Source organism: Pan troglodytes, chromosome 2, assembly GCF_028858775.2.
Source record: "Pan troglodytes isolate AG18354 chromosome 2, NHGRI_mPanTro3-v2.0_pri, whole genome shotgun sequence".
NCBI classification, from domain to species: Eukaryota; Metazoa; Chordata; class Mammalia; order Primates; family Hominidae; genus Pan; species Pan troglodytes.
This window is the reverse complement of record NC_086015.1, coordinates 182,247,546-182,265,433: the sequence shown is the minus strand read 5'-3', so window position 1 is coordinate 182,265,433 and position 17,888 is coordinate 182,247,546. Positions and strand designations below refer to the sequence as shown.

At 41.6% G+C, this 17,888-nt stretch overlaps 1 protein-coding gene across 8 annotated transcripts in view; it reads left to right on the top strand.

Moving 5' to 3' along the window:
- The first annotated feature begins 2,491 nt into the window (after nucleotides 1-2,491).
- ZMAT3 (zinc finger matrin-type 3) overlaps nucleotides 2,492-17,888 on the top strand; it is a 54,674-nt gene continuing 39,277 nt past the window's right edge. For 2 of the 8 annotated variants that reach the window (XM_003310115.5, XM_063807357.1), the window contains exons 1-2: nucleotides 2,504-3,188; nucleotides 6,980-7,306. In XM_003310115.5, coding sequence (XP_003310163.1) covers nucleotides 7,037-7,306 — 270 coding nt within the window. In that variant the 5' untranslated portion in view covers nucleotides 2,504-3,188; nucleotides 6,980-7,036. Of the gene's footprint in view, nucleotides 3,189-3,335; nucleotides 3,457-6,979; nucleotides 7,307-17,888 lie in introns of all 8 variants that reach the window. The other 6 variants (XM_001167395.6, XM_009446884.4, XM_054681275.2 and 3 more) reach the window with 6 other exon arrangements.

The window sequence follows — 17,888 nt, the reverse complement described above, 5'->3', positions numbered from 1 at the left end:
TGTAGGCTCCTCAGCCCCCTACAGCTGTCAGCTCCCTTGAATAGTCTCTAATGCCATAAATACTAAAAAAAAAAAAAAAAAAAAAAAAAAAAGTTTAGGGGCATTCCTCTGGCTGAAACAGTTCAGGCTAACATCCTACTCTCTTTTGACTTATTGAGGCAAAACCCTAGACCTTGATTGCTTTTCTGATCCCCACTGGGAATAGAGCTCAGATGCCCCCAATCTCTAGATCTTCAAACATGTGGGAATTGTATTATTTCTAGCTCCACAGTTTCTTTCAAAGGAATCCCAATGACTGGGTGTGTGTGGCTGGTGGGTGGGTGGGGATTTATAGGCCTTTCTTTGGGACATACACCAATATCTCTGGAGAGAGAAAATTGGTTCCCCCATCTTTGTGGCAGATTGCATTATTGTTTACAATTAACCACACAACCCCCACTCCAAAAAAATTACAATCCATGTCCATTGCCATGTGATTTGCCTATGAAAGAAGTAGACTTCTCGACTTACTTGGGGTTTGGCCATATGAAAGACCTTGGCCAGTGGGATTTGAGTAGACATGTCATGAGACATTAGAGAAGCAGCTTTAAGAGGCTTCACAAGTTTCTAACAGCTTTCTGGCTCTTCCCATCTCCCTTGAGAATTGCCAAGTTCTACATAGGGGCAGCTTCTTCAGCTTGGGCACTGGATTGAGGAGACCCATGGAGCAGAACCTCAGCTGACCCAGCATGTAATACAAATAAGAAATAAACCTTTGTGGCCATCAGCCATTTTTTTTTTTCCAACAGCAAAAGTGATGAATATATTGTTTGTGGCTTTTTTTCCTTTCACCTCATGTGCTGAAACTCATGAAGTCCAGCCAATTCTAAACTACAAACTCTGACTTATGAGACTACTGTCACTGCCATGAGCTTCAAATATCTATTACACAAGCATCAGATTTGCCTTTTCTTTCTCCCCGAGGCAGGGAAGGAAATGCCCTAGCTGTCTGAGAAGAGTATGTGAGCAGAGAACATGGAATTGTTCAGATTTTCATCCTGATGGACAAGAACACATCAAACTATCAAACATAAAACTTGAAAACTCCAAGACATTTATCCTTCCTGGACTCAAGGTATTTACAGGACAGAGGAAATATCTCTTAAGTAATTATAATGTGGGACAACAAATAGTGTGTCATCAAGGTGTGCGGAGAAAAGTGCTGTGGGAGCTCATGAAAGAAGAGGCCTGGAAGGACAGGTAGGATTTGACAATTCAAGGGGAGGGGAGAGAAAGCATTTTGTATTCAAGATGCAGACAGAGCTAAATTACAGAGGCAGGAAATGAAGGGGCATGGATGGGGGTGTGAGTGAAATGATGAGGGGAGACTGGTGGAAGGTCAGATTGGAAAGGCTCCGCAAGGCCTAGTTGTGGTCCTAGATAAGGAGTGTGGACTGTGAAGTTCTAAGACTGGCTAAAGACCATATAGAAAAGGGGCTGGAGAGTGGATTTTAGCAGCATTTATTATTTTAGAAACAATATAGCCCTTTAAAATAGTGACACATAAAGTAAATGTACCTATACAGCTGGAAAAACAATTCAGGTGATGGATTACTCTCCCCAAATGGCTGGTGTACACTGTGTGTATATGTTTGTACTTCATATTCATTGTACTTATGAAGTCTTTTATGGTTTGTTGTTGTTGGTATTGGATTGGTGCATTTTTCAGCCAAAGAAACAGCCTTGATTTCCTGCAGTTGTTTCCCTACTAATAGGGCACATCTTACTATACTTAGATCTCCTTGGCATTTTAATTCGTGTTTTAAAAAATAACCACACAATAATGCAAATGTACTTAATGCCACTGAACTGTACTTTTTTTTTTTTTTGAGACGGAGTCTCGCTCTGTCACCCAGGCTGGAGTGCAGCGGCGCGATCTCGGCTCACTGCAAGCTCCGCCTCCCGGGTTCACGCCATTCTCCTGCCTCAGCCTCCGGAGTAGCTGGGACTACAGGCGCCCGCCACCACGCCTGGCTAATATTTTTGTATTTTTAGTAGAGATTGGGTTTCACCGTGTTAGCCAGGATGGTCTCGATCTCCTGACCCCGTGATCCACCCGCCTCGGCCTCCCAAAGTGTTGGGATTACAGGCGTGAGCCACCGCGCCCGGCCTGTACTCTTAAAGTAGTATATTTGTTATCGTTTGCCACACACAAAAATAATACCCCAGCAGATCTTCATACGAGTTAATTTACGCTATAAGTTTAGAGCCGGAATTTCCTCAACTCATCACTCAGTGTTAACATTGAAGATGTCCAGGTTGGTTATGAAGGATGTGACATCCTAGCGTTGGCCACTCTTTTCCTGGTCCTTCCTGTCTTGCAGGTGAGCCTCTGGGGGTCAGGAGAAAGTCTCCTCTATCTCCTGCTCACTTTCGTGTAGGGGAGGGAAGGTGTGTGTGTGGGTGGGTGGGGGCGTTTTGTGTGAGGGAGGCCGCTACTGGGCAGGCAGCCACGCTCTTCTTCCTCCATCCTGGGGCGGAAGTGGGGAGAGCAGCAGTTTAAAGGTTCTGTTGCAGCAGTTTAAAGGATCCACTCAGCCGCCTTAACCACCAACCAGCAGGCTAAGGGAGGAACAGAATGAACAATGTTTGGATCCCAATGACTGGAGATGAAAGTTGCAAAAGCTCTGCCCAGGCTTCTACCAAGGATTAACTTTCCAGGGCATCTGCTGAACAGCTCTTCGGGGCTGTCTGCTGAGATTGGCGGCGGGACCCTCCCGCCTCTCACTCGTGCCTTTGTTCCCCACGCCGGCCTAACCCCGCGCCCCTGCGCTCGCGGCCAGGGCACCTGACCCACGCGCCGCCCGCCGGGGATGCGGGAGCCGCCACTGCTACCGCTGCCACCGCTGCCGGGCCTGCTCCGCCAGGCACATGCGCAGTGGCGACGCCGAGCCGGCGCCCTCAGTCTCCTCCTCCACCGCCTCCCGGTTCCGCAGTCACTTCCTGCAGCTGTTTCCCTGTGGGTCGGGTTGGACTGACTTTTGACAGTCAGCCTTCGGCTGCAGAGGGGGCTCGGCGGCGGCCGGCGGAGAAAGTTGCTCCGAGAAGAGGCTGGGTCGAGCTGGGCCGAGCCGGGCGCGCAGGGCGGGCGTCGCGGGCGTCCCGGGCGGACGCGGCGCGGAGACTGCCGGCGCGTCCCGGGGGTTCCGGTAAGTGCGGGTGATTGGGAGCCGCGGAGCTTTCAGGACGAGCCCCTGGAGCGCCGGGGACTAGCGGTTCCTTTCCGATGCTCTTTCCATCTGCCCTCCACGTGACAGGGCTTGCGCTGCTTCTATTTATCAGTTTGCTCGTTTCAGGCATTTCACGTGGACCAGGTGGATCATCTGTGCGTGCAGCTGCCTTGGCCCTCTCAGTTGCCCCCGCCCCGTGGGAGTCGGGGGATTCCATCCTTCGTGATGGCATCCATACCGGGTTGAGGTGCGTGTGTGGGTTCGTGTGTATGCATGCACATCTTAGGAATGTAAGGTGGATGTGGGCGACAATGAACTGTCTGTAGCTTTGATTCAAATCTGTAAACAGTTCTCTAGGATTAGGAACCGTCACAGCGGAGACTGAAAAACATTCGCCAATTCACCAAGGCCTCTTCCCCAGTTTTCTGCGTTCTTTTGAGCCTTCTTTATAGGATACACCTTGCCTCAAGTGATTATTATTATTATTATTTTTACTTTTCTCCCTCTCATTCCTTCTTGCTGCGTTCTGATGACCTCTGAGTAATGCTCGCTGCCTTTCCCTCATTTCCAGAATTCCCAATTACGGACTTACCTAGTTTGCTGAGGTGCTGCTAACCTGTTCCTTGATTCTATTCTCTTTCCTCTGTAGATTTCTCCAAATGAGACAAGAGATTGTCTTTAACACAGTATGTGAAGAGTAGGCCCCAGTCCAATCATTAAAACTAAGTATGCTATGACAATTAATTTTCTTTAAACAGGGTACCTTGTGAAGCTTTGATTTTCTTTAATGTCGTCTTAGCTCTTTTCCAAACCAGGACATTAACCAGCATAAATCCTTCATTTATGCCATCGCAAGCATCAAAGTGACTGGTTTTTAAGATTTGAAGAATATTTATGCCAGTCTTCAAATTAGTCCCTTTTAAACCAATGCAACAGTTGAATAGATCTGAGTTGCATGTTTTGGGTCTCTGTATTCCATCATTCATGCATTCACTGAAGACTTGGTTTTATTCATTTTAAGATTTATATTTTGTACTAATTTTTGTTTGCAAATGTACTAATATTTGATGCAATTGTCATACATAGATTTTTTTGAGGAGTCGACATTGTGTTGATTGTTAAATATAACAAGAAATAAATTTGGGATATCAAGCTACTCTTTAAAAATTGTAAAGATCAAATGTGATAATGGGTAAATCTGTGTTTGGCAAGAATTTTTTCTTTAAATCAGGTAACTTTATCACCTCTGGTAGGAGGCCTTTTGTGCCTCTGTTCTTTGAGAAGGATCTTTATTTTGAGGGAAACCTGTAGATAACACTGGGGGAGACACATGTTAGAATTTCCTCAAGTGAAAGTGAGCTTTCATAAAACAAGTCCAGACATGCCTCGGCAATTGGTAGCATTTGATTTTCTGTTTATATTGCTGATTTCCTTTATCCAGAGGTTTTGACACCCCCCCTCCACCTTTTCACTAATGAACTAGCAGAATGTTTGTGGCAATTTGACATCAGTAGCTTTTTAACATTATGAATTATTATTATTAGGTAGTTAAACTTTTTAAAAGCTGTTCTTTGTCTACTTAGTTCCGTTTTCTAAAATGACCATATCTGTCTTTGCTTTCTGGACTATCTTTGCTTGATTCAATTAAGAGAAATAATACCATTACAGAGAACCTGACTTTTTAAATGTTAAAACTCTATATTGCTTTTCTTTTATGTTCCCAGAGATATGGGCAGTACACTTCTGCTTAAAAATTAAATAATATTATCATTTTTCTAAATTTTGTGATTAATGAGAAGTATTGTTAAATTCTATGACTAATACTTATGCACTTTGTCCTTAACTACATTATTTTCCCATCACGCTGATTTCCTTTGTTGCCTCCCCACCCCAAATTTCGTCTGAAAGTTGTTACTTGATTTTCAGGTGCTGTGTAGTTATCAAATGTGGTAAAATAGACTTTAACTTTTCAAAATTTACTTGATTCATTTTAGTAATTCTATTATTGCCATAATGTACACATTTCCATTGCAGATGGAAAATTTCAGCAGCTTAAAATAGCCATATTCTATTGACCAAGAGAAGAGGTTTTAATAATACTGTATTGAGAGAGTGGAGGGAATTGTGGATTTTGAAATAAGGATTCTAATTTGGGTTAATTAGAATCTTGGGAACTCAAAGGGTGTACTGTGGTTCATTTTGAGACACTCAGGGTTAGACGGCGCCATCTGGGGGGGAGGCAGGAGATATTATGGATAAAGATTGAAGAGGGAGAGGAACATTTTGGGTCTTTTCTGAGGGAATTATAATAGAGACTATCAGTTACTTGTTAAGAAGGAGGAGGGAAATAGCCTCAAGATTGAGGAACTGGAATTATACTGTGGCTTATGGTGGTGTGATCCATTACTCCATTGGACATTTCCTTGATACCTTATTTTGTGTAGGTAATTTACCTAGAGAAGGAGGAAAAATTTGGGTTTTACAGGGGACTGATGAATATAATCTAAGGCTGTATGAGGCAGGGCTGTAAACTCAAGAGCTCACAGAGAACAGGCAAGTAACAAGTACAGGCAGCAGCTGAGTGGGGACTGAGGTGTCCCAGAGAAGGCAGGCCTCGCTAGAGGGCACAGTGCCTCTGAGCACTAACTAGCTAATTGCGTCCCATATAGGAATGTGGGCCAAGTGATGCCAGATCATCCTTTTTCAAGAGAAGCCATGAATCTCTTGATTTTTAAATGCTAACAACTAATTCGACTTAAAAAAAAGAAAACAAAACTGTATATTCCAAACAGCACATCTGTGGCTGTATGTGGCCCACAGGCTGTTTGCCACCTCTGCTATACATTTGCTCAACTGCTTAAATATTGCTAGTTGATCAGAAGAAACATATTTTATTTATTTCTGTCATACTTTAGGCTACTCCTAGAGTTCCCTGAAATTTTAGCTAGTTCTATAAGTGCTTTAAGAATTCTGCAAGATGATATTCTTTTATTCACTCTTTTTGATATTGGTTGGTTGGAAGATATGTTTGCTAAGATTTTTAGCTGGTGGTCTTTTTATTTTTTTTGAGTCACAGTCTTGCTCTGTCACCCAGGCTGGAGTGCAGTGGCACGATCTCGGCTCACTACCACCTCTGCCTCCCCGGTTCAAGCGATTCTCCTGCCTCAGCCTCCTGAGTAGCTGGGATTACAGGCGCTCGCCACCACACCTGGCTAATTTTTGTATTTTTAGTAGAGACGGGGTTTCACCATGTTGTCTTGAACAGGCTGGTCTCGAACTCCTGACCTCAGGTGATCTGCCCACCTTGGCCTCCCAAAATGCTGGGATTACAGGCGTGAGCCACCACACCTGGACAGCTCGTGGTGTTTTTGTCTGTGCATGATTATCATTAAGAGTGTTTAAGTGTAAGTGTGCCTGAGGGAAGGGGTCTGGACTAGGTGACATTTGATGTCCATTTCAGCCATGTGACTTTTAGATTTAGCCGTGGATGCAATGCTGTTAATGTTCACGGGCCAAAGGGATAGCAGTTGGAACTGTGCCAAGCAATATAAAGCCAAATCTATAAAGCCATTCTCAGTGGAAGAGCACCGTGTTAACATGAATTAACAGGCAGGGGAAGTCTGCTAAATGAGGCCAAAGGAAAGAAGTCCCAAAGATGGGTTTGGAGAAGTAGAAGAAAGGGTCAGATTATGTTGTCATTTACATGTTATCTTGCTGAAGTCTGATTTTCAAGTGAGTTTTTTGTTTCTGTTTTTTTGCTGTTGATTCAGATTTGAAGACCTTGCTTCTCATCACCCACTGGATTATGCCCCAGGCTTTCCTACCCAATGATCCTCTTGCAACACGCCGTGCTTCCTCCACCTAAGCAGCCCTCACCCTCGCCTCCTATGTCAGTGGCCACCAGGTCTACAGGAACCTTGCAGCTTCCACCACAGAAGCCTTTTGGGCAGGAGGCTTCCTTGCCTCTTGCAGGGGAAGAAGAGTTATCGAAGGGAGGGGAGCAAGACTGTGCCCTGGAGGAGCTATGTAAGCCCCTGTACTGCAAACTCTGCAATGTCACCTTGAACTCTGCACAGCAAGCCCAGGCTCATTATCAGGTAAAGGGAGAAAAGAAAACCAGGCATTTAGTGGGGTGAACATTTCAGGGCTCTGGCTATTTAGCAGTTGTCTCTCCAGATATGACTGTGCCTGGAATATCAAGATGGCTTAGAGAACAACTAAGTATGAATTTGTTTGATTAAAAGCCTTATGTTTTTACTTTAAAAATAAGTATCACTTTTTGTAGACTGGATCTCAACCTGTTACACTAAGCTGTGTGGCATGCGATAGCTTACCAGTCTTTGTAGGCAAATGTAAATGATCTATGCTGGCATCTGAACCTGTAGTCTTAAGAAGAACAAGTATTTAAACCACTATTTACCAGCCTGGGTGACAGAGCGAGACTTTGTCTCAGACAAACAAAAAAACCCATGATGTACTGAACTCAATTCAGTGTAAAATTGTTTAGAAGCTAATATAATTTGCATCATTTCGAGGTGACCTCTGTGCATGACTCTTATGCTTTCCATTTTTGACTTCTAACTCTTATATATCCTATCACTGGTAAGGAAAACACAGGTATCTTTTTGTGGTGAGAATAAAATGACATTGCAATATTGAGCCCTATCCTTCATTCATAATAAACATACTCTGATTTATTTTAGCCCATTAGCGTAAACTAATACTGGTTTTTAAGATTTAAAGCTTTCACCTCCATGTTGAATAGCTAGTGGAAAGGACCATTTTAAAGGGTAATATTACCTAAGAACAAATGGAAAATTAAACTTTGGTTAGCAAGAGAGGGTACAATATTTCTTTTTATTCTAGACATTTGTCTGTATACAGTTAAATAATTTCCTTTTTGGAGAAAAGAGACCTGGGAAATAATCAAGGACAAAACCCAGTGAATGATGTCTTCCCGGGTCATCACTGATTTGATTATTTATTATCTGCATGAAAATCTCTAGTAATAAGAGAGTATGGTAGAAGACTGTTACACAGGTGTTTCTTCTGTTGTGCACTATAACTTTCTCCACTTTATTTACTGTGGGTGTTAAGTCTTTTCTGTTTTGTTTTGATCCCAAAGACTGATTATTGTGTTGCTTTTTGATTGTATGTCGGAAGTATTTTGATGGTCAATTGTTTTCTCTGGTATTTAGGGGAAGACATAATATGTTGCCTCCTTTAAGTTCCCATTATGTGGCTTTGTTTTGCCCTCAGGTGCAGAGAGTTGAGTTAATTATATCTCGCAGCTCTTGACATGTGTCATCATTGGTTCCTAAAGGCCTCTTCTGGTTTTATTTTTACGTTTTCCCCCTTTCCCCAGTATGTACTCTCATCACCTTGCTGTCCAGTACAGTTGTTTGATACAGGGTCTTCCTTTGCCTGTCTTTACCATTCAAGCAGAGTCTGTTAGCATGATTAATCTCAACTCCAAGACTGTATTAGCTTTCTTCATTTATTCCTACAGAATGTTCAGTTTTATAGCCTAAGACTGACTTTGAAAAAAGAAGCCAGGGTTCTAAAGGTTTAATTATTAGCCATATAAAGCCCCTAACAAATCATTAACTTGGGGGCAAACCCACTTGTATGCTATATACATATATAATTATCTTTATTTATTTATTTTTTTTGAGACAGAGTCTCGCTCTGTTGCCCAGGCTGGAGTGCAGTGGTGCGATCTTGGCTCACTGCAGCCCCTGTCTCCGGGGTTCAAGCGATTCTCATGCCTCAGCCTCTCGAGTAGCTGGGATTACAGGCACACACCAGCACACCCAGCTAATTTTTGTATTTTTGGTAGAGATGGAGGTTTGCCATGTTGGCTAGATTCAGCCTCCCAAAGCGCTGGGATTACAGGCGTGAGTGACCTACCGCACCCAGCCTATAATTCCCTTTTAAGGAAGAGTTGTTTACTTTTATGAGGGAAAACTCTCGGGCAGTGTGTAATTTTAACATGTCCATGGATTATACATATACCTTATTTCTTTTTTTCTCCTAATAAAACTTTTTGACTTCATGGACTTTGAAAGGTGCTACTGATGATACATAGAGAAGGTTCAGTTTGATGCAAGGTCTTTGGATTATAAGGCTAAAGCTAGATAAGCAGAATCAACATTTGTTTTTTTCTTTTATTTTACATTTTTGCGTATGTTCTAAACTATTTAGTTGACAAGATTAGTAATTATACTTAATTTCAGTTTCCTCAGTGATACAGTGAATAAATAAATTAGAAAATATAAGAAAAGGGAAATACAATTTAGGTAAATTTCTCAAAAATCAGAATTTTTAAGTGGAAAGGTTAAAGGAGAACAGGATGTAATGGGACAATTTAAGCAGCTAAAAACCAGGGTAAAGATGGGAAAGAAAAGAGGCAAGCAAGTAATCAGAAAGTAGGAGCTTACAGAAAATGAAAAGTTTGGGTATAATAAAGTATATTGCTAAGACTTCAGAAGCAAAGATTCGAATGAGACTGATGTTATTGGTAACTCTTAAAGAGAGAAGGTTTTAACAGACAACTAAGGCAAAGCAGTTCATGTGTAAAAATACAGAGCAATTATGTTAGGGTAACATAGAAGAAAGGTAATCTTAGAAGTGAAATCTGGATTTCAATAAGACAGAAATGGTCAAGATGAGAGTGGATAGTGCAAAGTGTAGATCAGAATAATAAACAGAGTGTGAACATAACTCTAGAAGTGGGTGAGCTACCAAAGAAGGAAAGCATAGAAATGTTAGCCAAAAAGATGCATCAGAGGGTGTACATGAATAAGCAGTAATAAAAGAAAGATTACTGAAGACAAGGCTAAGACCAGGCCAGGTGTGGTGCCTCACACCTGTAATTCTAGCACTTTGGGAGGCTGAGGCGGGAAGATAGCTTGCATTCAGGAGTTCAAGACCAGCATGGACAGCATAACAAGACCCTGTCTCTACAAAAATACAAGGAAATTAGCTGGGCATAGTGGCAGACACTTGTAGTCCCAGCTACTCGTGAGGCTGAGACAGGAGGCTCACTTGAGCCTGGGAGATTGAGGCGGCAGTGAGCTATAATCATGCCACTGCACTCCAGCAAACAAAGACAACAACAAAAAACACACAAAAAAGAGAAGGATAAGACCAATGAGTAAGGCTTACCAAGCACAGGAATAAGTAGAATGCCAATGATTGTAGACTAATAAAGTGGTTTAGGATTAAATGAGATGATGGATGTAAAATTTTATTTCAAGACTAAAAACTTACTAATTTTTAATACAGAGCATTACCAAGCTGTACCTTCATTATTTCAGTTATGTGTGAGATAAAATGGGTCACGGATAGCCTGTTTATGAGCTAGAAACACATTTGTGTGAAGTGATAAATCACTGTGATTACATTACTCAAAACTTTTTAGTCAGTTGATGCCATTGTTGAAATCGTGGAGTTTCAAATTGCCTCGGGTATTGTAAACAATGGTGGTTATACTAGAGCCGGACTGTATCATGTGCCAGTAATCCAGGACACGCAGTGGAAACTGCCCAATAAATACTTCCCTTTAAGCTCACTAGCGTTTTTTCCTGACATCCCAGTGTTCCCAAGCTGGGGCTACCTTAGCAGTGACCCATGTGTATCTGTAGTAATCACAGATTTAGTTTTATTCCAAGGACTTTTTAAAACTGGTCAGTTGGCTTCAAAACATCATCAGCTATTGTTTTATTTTTAATGAAGCCATCAAATATTATATTCTTAAAATTAGGGCTTTGGGTATAACTTAATTTAAAATCCAATCTTTGGAGGAGAAACATATTTTCATTTTATTAAAGTCTATCTGCAGGCTTCAGGTTACTTAGGGCAAGGCTGGCATGGGGTAACATACCACTGTTTCATCAGCATAAATGCTCAGAGGAAGAATTGCTTTAGCGGGGAAGGTTATTAACAGAAATAAAGAAAAGCAAAAAGCACGGATGAATTTTGCTAAGGCATCCACAGTTTAAAGTCACCAGTTTATTTGCTAATTTGCATGTATATATTTAAAAAGATCTACTTACTCAAAGTACATTTATAAAATTTGTCATAAACATGGCTTTCTATTAGTAATAGTTAGTGGCCAAATAGCAACCTACCATGAATTAGATTGATTAGAGAAAGAGAACACAGGTGAAAGAATAGTTTTAGAATTAGGATGCTGAGTGTAGTGGTCTTAATTCATAATTCATAATGAAGAGAATGCTATTAGATTTTTCCCAAAATTTAAAGCACTGATTTTGGCACTTACATTTTAATATTGATCACCCAGGTTTGGATCAGTGAATTAAATCTCAGCTAATTTTCATGTATTCAAAATTCTCCTATCTGATTTTTTTCCAAATGGACTTGCAGTGGACTGAGAATGGCCAAAACACACTTCAGATTTGGTTTTAATGCACGTGCTTTACACGTGGCATATATGCTTTGGAATCTAACAACTTTGGGCTAGGATCTTGGCTCAGTTACTTTAGGCAAGACACTGAATCTCTCTTTATTCAATATCTGTAAAGTAGGGGTCATTGTACTTCCTCTGCAGGATTGTGAGACTTGCGTATGTTATCTTAATAAATGCTGGTTGATTGAAATAGGTTGCTATTGTTTAGAAGTGTTTGGGTCTCAAATGAGCAGAATGAGATGGTACACAGCTGTCTTACTGTTGTTACTACCTTGATAGTAACTTGCTGTAGGACCTTGTGTAAATAAGCAAAACTTTGTTTTCCTTGATTGTTCTCCCGAGATAGTCTTTTAGATCCAGATACCAGGTTACCTTAAAAGATTCTCATGAAGAATAATTCAACCAACAAATGAGGCAAAATAAAATGATTTTCAAATGTAAATATGCTTTCAACCATACTACTCGTCTGTCAGCTTAGTCCGTTTACCCAATAATCAATCCTTGTTGGTTTTCTTGTTCTGCTCTCTGAAATCACCAGCTCTGTAGGCTTTTCTAGCTCTTGCTTTGATCACTTTAGAGGACAGAAGCTCTCTGTGATCCTGCCAGTTTTTTGCCTCCTCCTCTAGTCTACCCCTACCTCATTTCTTCTTATTTTGAAATGATAGATACCCTTTCTTTTGTCCAAGTTTGATTCCTCATCCTGTTTTCTGGATTTCTTCACCTTTTCACCTCAATCAAAAACTATGCCCAAGTCTTTTCTATATAAATAAAAATAGCAGCAGCAACCTTCTGTTTACTTTTAATCCCTTCTATTAGCAACCTTTCTCCTCTCCTCTCCTGTCCTTAGCATTCTGCAGGTAGAATTGTTCTCTTCAGGTCTTTATTTCCCATTCATTCCTCAGCCCACTGTACTCTGATTTCCATTCCTATAGACCACTGAAATGGTCCTTTCCAGTGTCACCATGATCTTACAGGCCAAATCTAACTCCTTCTCACTTGACCCCTTTGTAGCATTAGCCAATGGTAACAACTTTCTCCTAAAAAAATTTAAAAATATTTTTATTTAAAATAATGCCTGAGGAACCAAAGGATTTATAATGAAAAGTAGTAATCACCTGTTCTCCACCCATTCCCTACCTTTTTTTCCCTCTCCATTCTCTTCTCCTTTCTGACTCCCAACTTGAGCTGGCTATAGTTTTACTTTGACACTGTCAAGATTGATCACATTTTATCCATTCTGTCATCAAATTAAGTTTTCCATGCTCTATTTGCAGGTTGATGCCAATTGTTGAAAATTAACATTGAGTTTTTGCATTATTGTGAATAGGGAATTTTGCACTATTATGAGTGGGGAAATATTGTTCACTGCAGAGCTGTTTCCTTCCCTGTATTTCCAGTGTCATGATCCCATGCTACTCACAAGAGATGTTCAAATAGGTAACCCTTTCCTGAATGCCACCAGTTGCTCAAAATTGTGTCTATTTTAGTTTGCTTCATATGTGGATTATAACTTTGAAATAACTTTTTGTTTTTCTGGTACTTAAAAAAAAAACTAGAGAAGAATCTTAAGCCTTTCAAAAAAGGTATTAGCATCTCAATCTTTCTTTATATTGCTTACAACTCATTTCATTTATCTTCATGAAACCTACTGTTTTGTGACTCTGATTTTGACTAGTTGTTCTAATTTGGATTAGTTGTTCCATATTTGAATCACTACTTCATTGTGTAGGTTTTGTATTTCCCGGAGATTTTAGTTGCTTTTCTTCTCCCCTCTTTTTCTTGCATTATATTTTTCATATTATCGTTCTCCCCTCCATCCCTAAATCTCAACCCCACTATTTATTGTGTGGAATTTTCCTTTTATCCTAGATCCCTCTATCTCCTTGCTCCATTTTCAGCTGGTGTCTGTTGGGTTTGCTGGACAGCTTTGTCAGCTTTGGACTTACCTCTCTTTAGGTTGGATCACTATTTTCTAAATATATATTTTCTTTTTTAAATCTTGTTTTGTTGGAGTATATTGTCACATTAAGGAAGAAAGAATGAATATAAATGTACAACACATTTTTTTTTTCTTGAAATAAAATGAGGGAGTAATGGGAAATAATTTTTTTGAGCCCTTGCGTTTCTAAAAAATGTTTGCATTGTGCCTTCATGTTTGACAGTTCAGTTCCAGGTTGAAAATTATTTTTCTTTGGAACGTTAACAGCTGCCCTCTATTTTCTGTTTTTATCTAATGTTGCTGAAGAGAAATCTTCTGAATCTTATTCTTTTGTTGGTGACCTGTTTTAATTTTGTGTCTTTCTTTTTTTTCCCCTGGAAGCTTTTAGGCTCTCCCTTTTATCCTTGTAGTCTGAGATCTGACAATGATAGTTGTGTCTAGTTTTCCCCAGGATACTTTTTCATTTGTCCTGGTCAGCACTAGTAGATCCTTTCAGTTTGTGTACTTCTGTTTCTCTTGCTCTGGAGAATTTAAAAAATATATATATTTTTGAGACAGAGTCTCACTCTGTCACCCAGGTTAGAGGGCAGTGGTGTAGTCTCAACTCACTGCAACTTCTGCCTCCTGTGTTTAAGCGATTCTCCTGTCTCAGCCACCTGAGTAGCTGGGATTACAGGTGCCTGCCACCACGCCCAGCTAATTTTTTTGTATTTTTAGTAGAGGCAGGGTTTCACCACGTTGGCCAGGCTGGTGTCGAACTCCTGACCTCAGATGGTCCACCTGCCTTGGTCTCCCAAAAAAAAAAAAATTCTTTCTTAGTTACTATTCTCCAGATTTTTTTGTCTTTCCTTCTAGGAATCCTGTTAGCTATTGTCATGGTTCTGCTTGATTGATTCTTTTTTATTTTTCTAGCTTTATTGAAGTATAATTGATGGATAGATACTTTATATTGTCTCTGCTATCTTTTATCATTCTTTTTTTGTTTTAATTTGAGACATGTTCTTGACTTCTAATCTCATATTGAATTTTTTTTTTGTAGTTGCAAGATTTAATAGAGTGAAATAGAGTGAAAACAGAGCTCCCATACAAAGGGAGGGGACCCAAAGAGGGTTGCTGTTGCTGGCTCGAATGCCTGGGTTTATATCCCGATCATTGTCCCTCCCACTGTGCTCTCAGGCAATAGATGATTGGCTATTTCTTCACCTCCTGTTTTGCCTAATTAGCATTTTAGTGAGCTCTCTTACTGGTCGGGTGTGAGCTAAGTTGCAAGCCCTGTGTTTAAAGGTGGACACGGTCACCTTCCCAGCTAGGCTTAGGGATTCTTAGTCGACCTAGGAAATCCAGCTAGTCCTGTCTCTCAGTCCCCCCTCTCAACAGGAAAACTCAAGTGCTGTTGGGGAGGTTGGCCGACAACCACTCTAACTACTTCCTGCTGAATCAGGGCATAGTAGAGGTTGTGCAGTTGAGATTTCCTCTGGAGGGGTGTCTTCGATGTCATTAACATCGGAGAATGAGCTAGCAGGCTGGTCCAGGGGTCCATGGTAGATTTTAGTCATGGACTGCATCTGGGGCTCCATTTGAAGAACCATTTGTAGTTTTACAGCCTCGATTCTGGAAGAGACAAACTTAACAAGGAGGTTAAAGATACAGGGATTGAAATGTATGGCCTGCAGTGCAGGGGATTATTTCTTTGGCACACTTCACAGGCCCTGACTATCTGCTTGATAGTTTTGAAAAGGCCTGGTCCAGTAAATAATGCTTTGGCCCTCTGATGGGTGCTATCAATGCCTAAGTGAAAGGTTTGGTGAAGGGTTTTAAGTAATTTCCATTGGTTAGCTGCAGGCAAAAGTATTTTTCCTTCTTCAGTGGCTAGCCATCCTGAGGGGAGGAAATGATGTCCCTGTGAGGTTCCCCATTCTGTTTCTTCTTCTGAGTAGTGGGGCTTGGTTTCCTGGAGGGGATTACCCCATACTAGGGGTCCTTCTATAAGCATTTCTAATGGAGGGTCCTGCATTGAAGCTCTTTTGGCTTCAATATCCACTTGGCATTTCCCTTCTATTTCCCTTTCCTTTCCTTTCTGACGACCCCAGCAGTGTAAGACTGCCACCTCTTTAGGCTTCTGTACAGCCAATAATAATCTCCTAATGGCTTCCTGCTGTTTGATAGGTGTTCCCTTGGAAGTTAGGAATTCCCTTTCTCTGCATATTGCTGCATAGGCATGGAGGACTAGGTAGGTATACTTAAGAGTCTGTATATATATTTACCCTTTTTCCTTCTCCTAATTCTAGTGCCCAAGTGAGGGCTATTCTGCCAGCTGAGCACTAGTTCCTGGAGTGAGGGAATTACTTTCAAGTATTCCATTATCACTGACCACTGCATACCTTACTCTTCGAAGTCCTTTTTCTACAAAGGAACTTCCATCAGTATACAAGTTGATGTTGGGATCAGTCAAGGGAACCTCTAAAAGGTCCCCTCGAGTGGCATAGGTTTGAGCAATTACTTGTTGACAGTTATGTTCTATCTTTTCTTCATTGTCTGGAAGAAATGTGGCTGGGTTGAGTTGCACAAGTGCACAGTCGCAGCACTGGCCCTTCAAGTAATACAGCCTGATATTTAAGTAAACGGTTGTCTGACAGCAAGTCTTCTTTAGCAGTGAGTATGCCGTTCACATCATGTCCACACAGTAAGATCTCTTCCCTGTGTTATTTTAACTGCTTCAGATACTAAGACTGCTACTGCCACCACTACCTGTAAACAATGAGGCTAACCCTTTGCCACTACATCAATTTCCTTACTCAGGTATACCACGGGTTGCAAGCTCATCCCTCGGACCTGTGTAAGGACTCCTAGAGCTATTCCTGTTTTTTCTGTGACATATAAAGAAAAATCTTGTCCTGTTGGCAAGCTTAACACTGGGGCTTGGGTTAGGGCCTTCGTTAGGTCCTAGAAAGCTACTTCCGCTTCAGGTGTCCATCTTACTAAATGGGTATTGGCTTTCTGAGTTTCCTTAATTAGTGTATAGAATGTTCTGGGTATTTCACCATACCTGGGAATCCATATTCGGCAGAAACCTGTTAAGGAACCCTATTAGTTGCTTTAGGGTTTTGGGATGAGGATAAGCCAGTATAGGCTGGATACGTTCCTCACTGAGGGCCCTGGTGCCTTTGGATAATTTTAGCCGTAAGTATTTAACCTGCTGTGAGCAGAGCTGAGCCTTTGGTTTGGAAACCTTGTAGCCACAGGTAGTGAGGAAATTTAAGAGTGCTTGGGTGGCTTGATGGCACAAGGTTTCTGAATGGGCAGCTAAAAGTAAATCATCCACGTACCGAAGGACAGGAGTGTCCAGGTATTATGAGAATTGGCTCAAGTCTTGGGCTAATGCCTGGCCAGATAGATGGGGGCTATCCCTCAACCCTTAGGGTAAAACAGTCCAGGTGAGTTGAGACACTGGGTTCCAAGGATCTTCAAAAGCAAACAAGAATTGACAGTCAGGATGTACAGGGATGCAAAAAAGGCATCCTTAAGGTCCAGGACTGTAAACCACTCTGCTTCCTCTGGTATTTGGGAAAGCAGAGTATAAGGGTTAGGTACAGCTGGGTATAGAGGGACAGTGGCCTCATTGATAATCCTGAGATCTTGCACTAACTTCCACTGTCTGTTAGGTTTCTGTACTCCTAAAATTGGAGTATTGCAGGGGCTATTGCATGGTTTTACTAGGCCTTGGGCTTTTAGGTCCTTAACAATCTTTTGGAGTCCTCGTTGGGCCTCGGGTCTAAGGGGGTACTGCTTTTGGTAGGGAAAGGACGCGGAATCCTTTAGTTTAACTTGAACTGGACAGGCATTCTTTGCTCATCCATATTGTCCTTTTGTTGCCCAGACTTCAGGATTAATTCCTTCCTCAAGCTGGGGACAACAAACGGGTGTTCCTTCTCCTATGTTCAGGTGTATAATGGCCCCTGCTTTTGCTAGAATGTCTCTCCCTAACAAAGGAGTGGGGCTTTCAGGCATAATTAGAAAAACATGTGAAAAGAGTAAAGTTCCCCGTCACAACTTAGTGGCTGGGAGAAGTATCTAGTGACTGGCTGTCCTAGGACCCCTTGGATAGTGACAGATCTGGAGGACAGTTGTCTGGGACAGGAGAGTAAGACTGAGAAGGCTGCGCCAGTGTCCAGGAGACAGTTAACCTCCTGGCTCTCAATGGTCAAGCATACCTGGGGCTCTGTGAGGGTGATGGCATGGGCTGGCGCTTGCCCCGGGCACCCTCAGTCCTGCTGCTGGATCATCTGGTTAATGGCTTCTGACTCAGAGT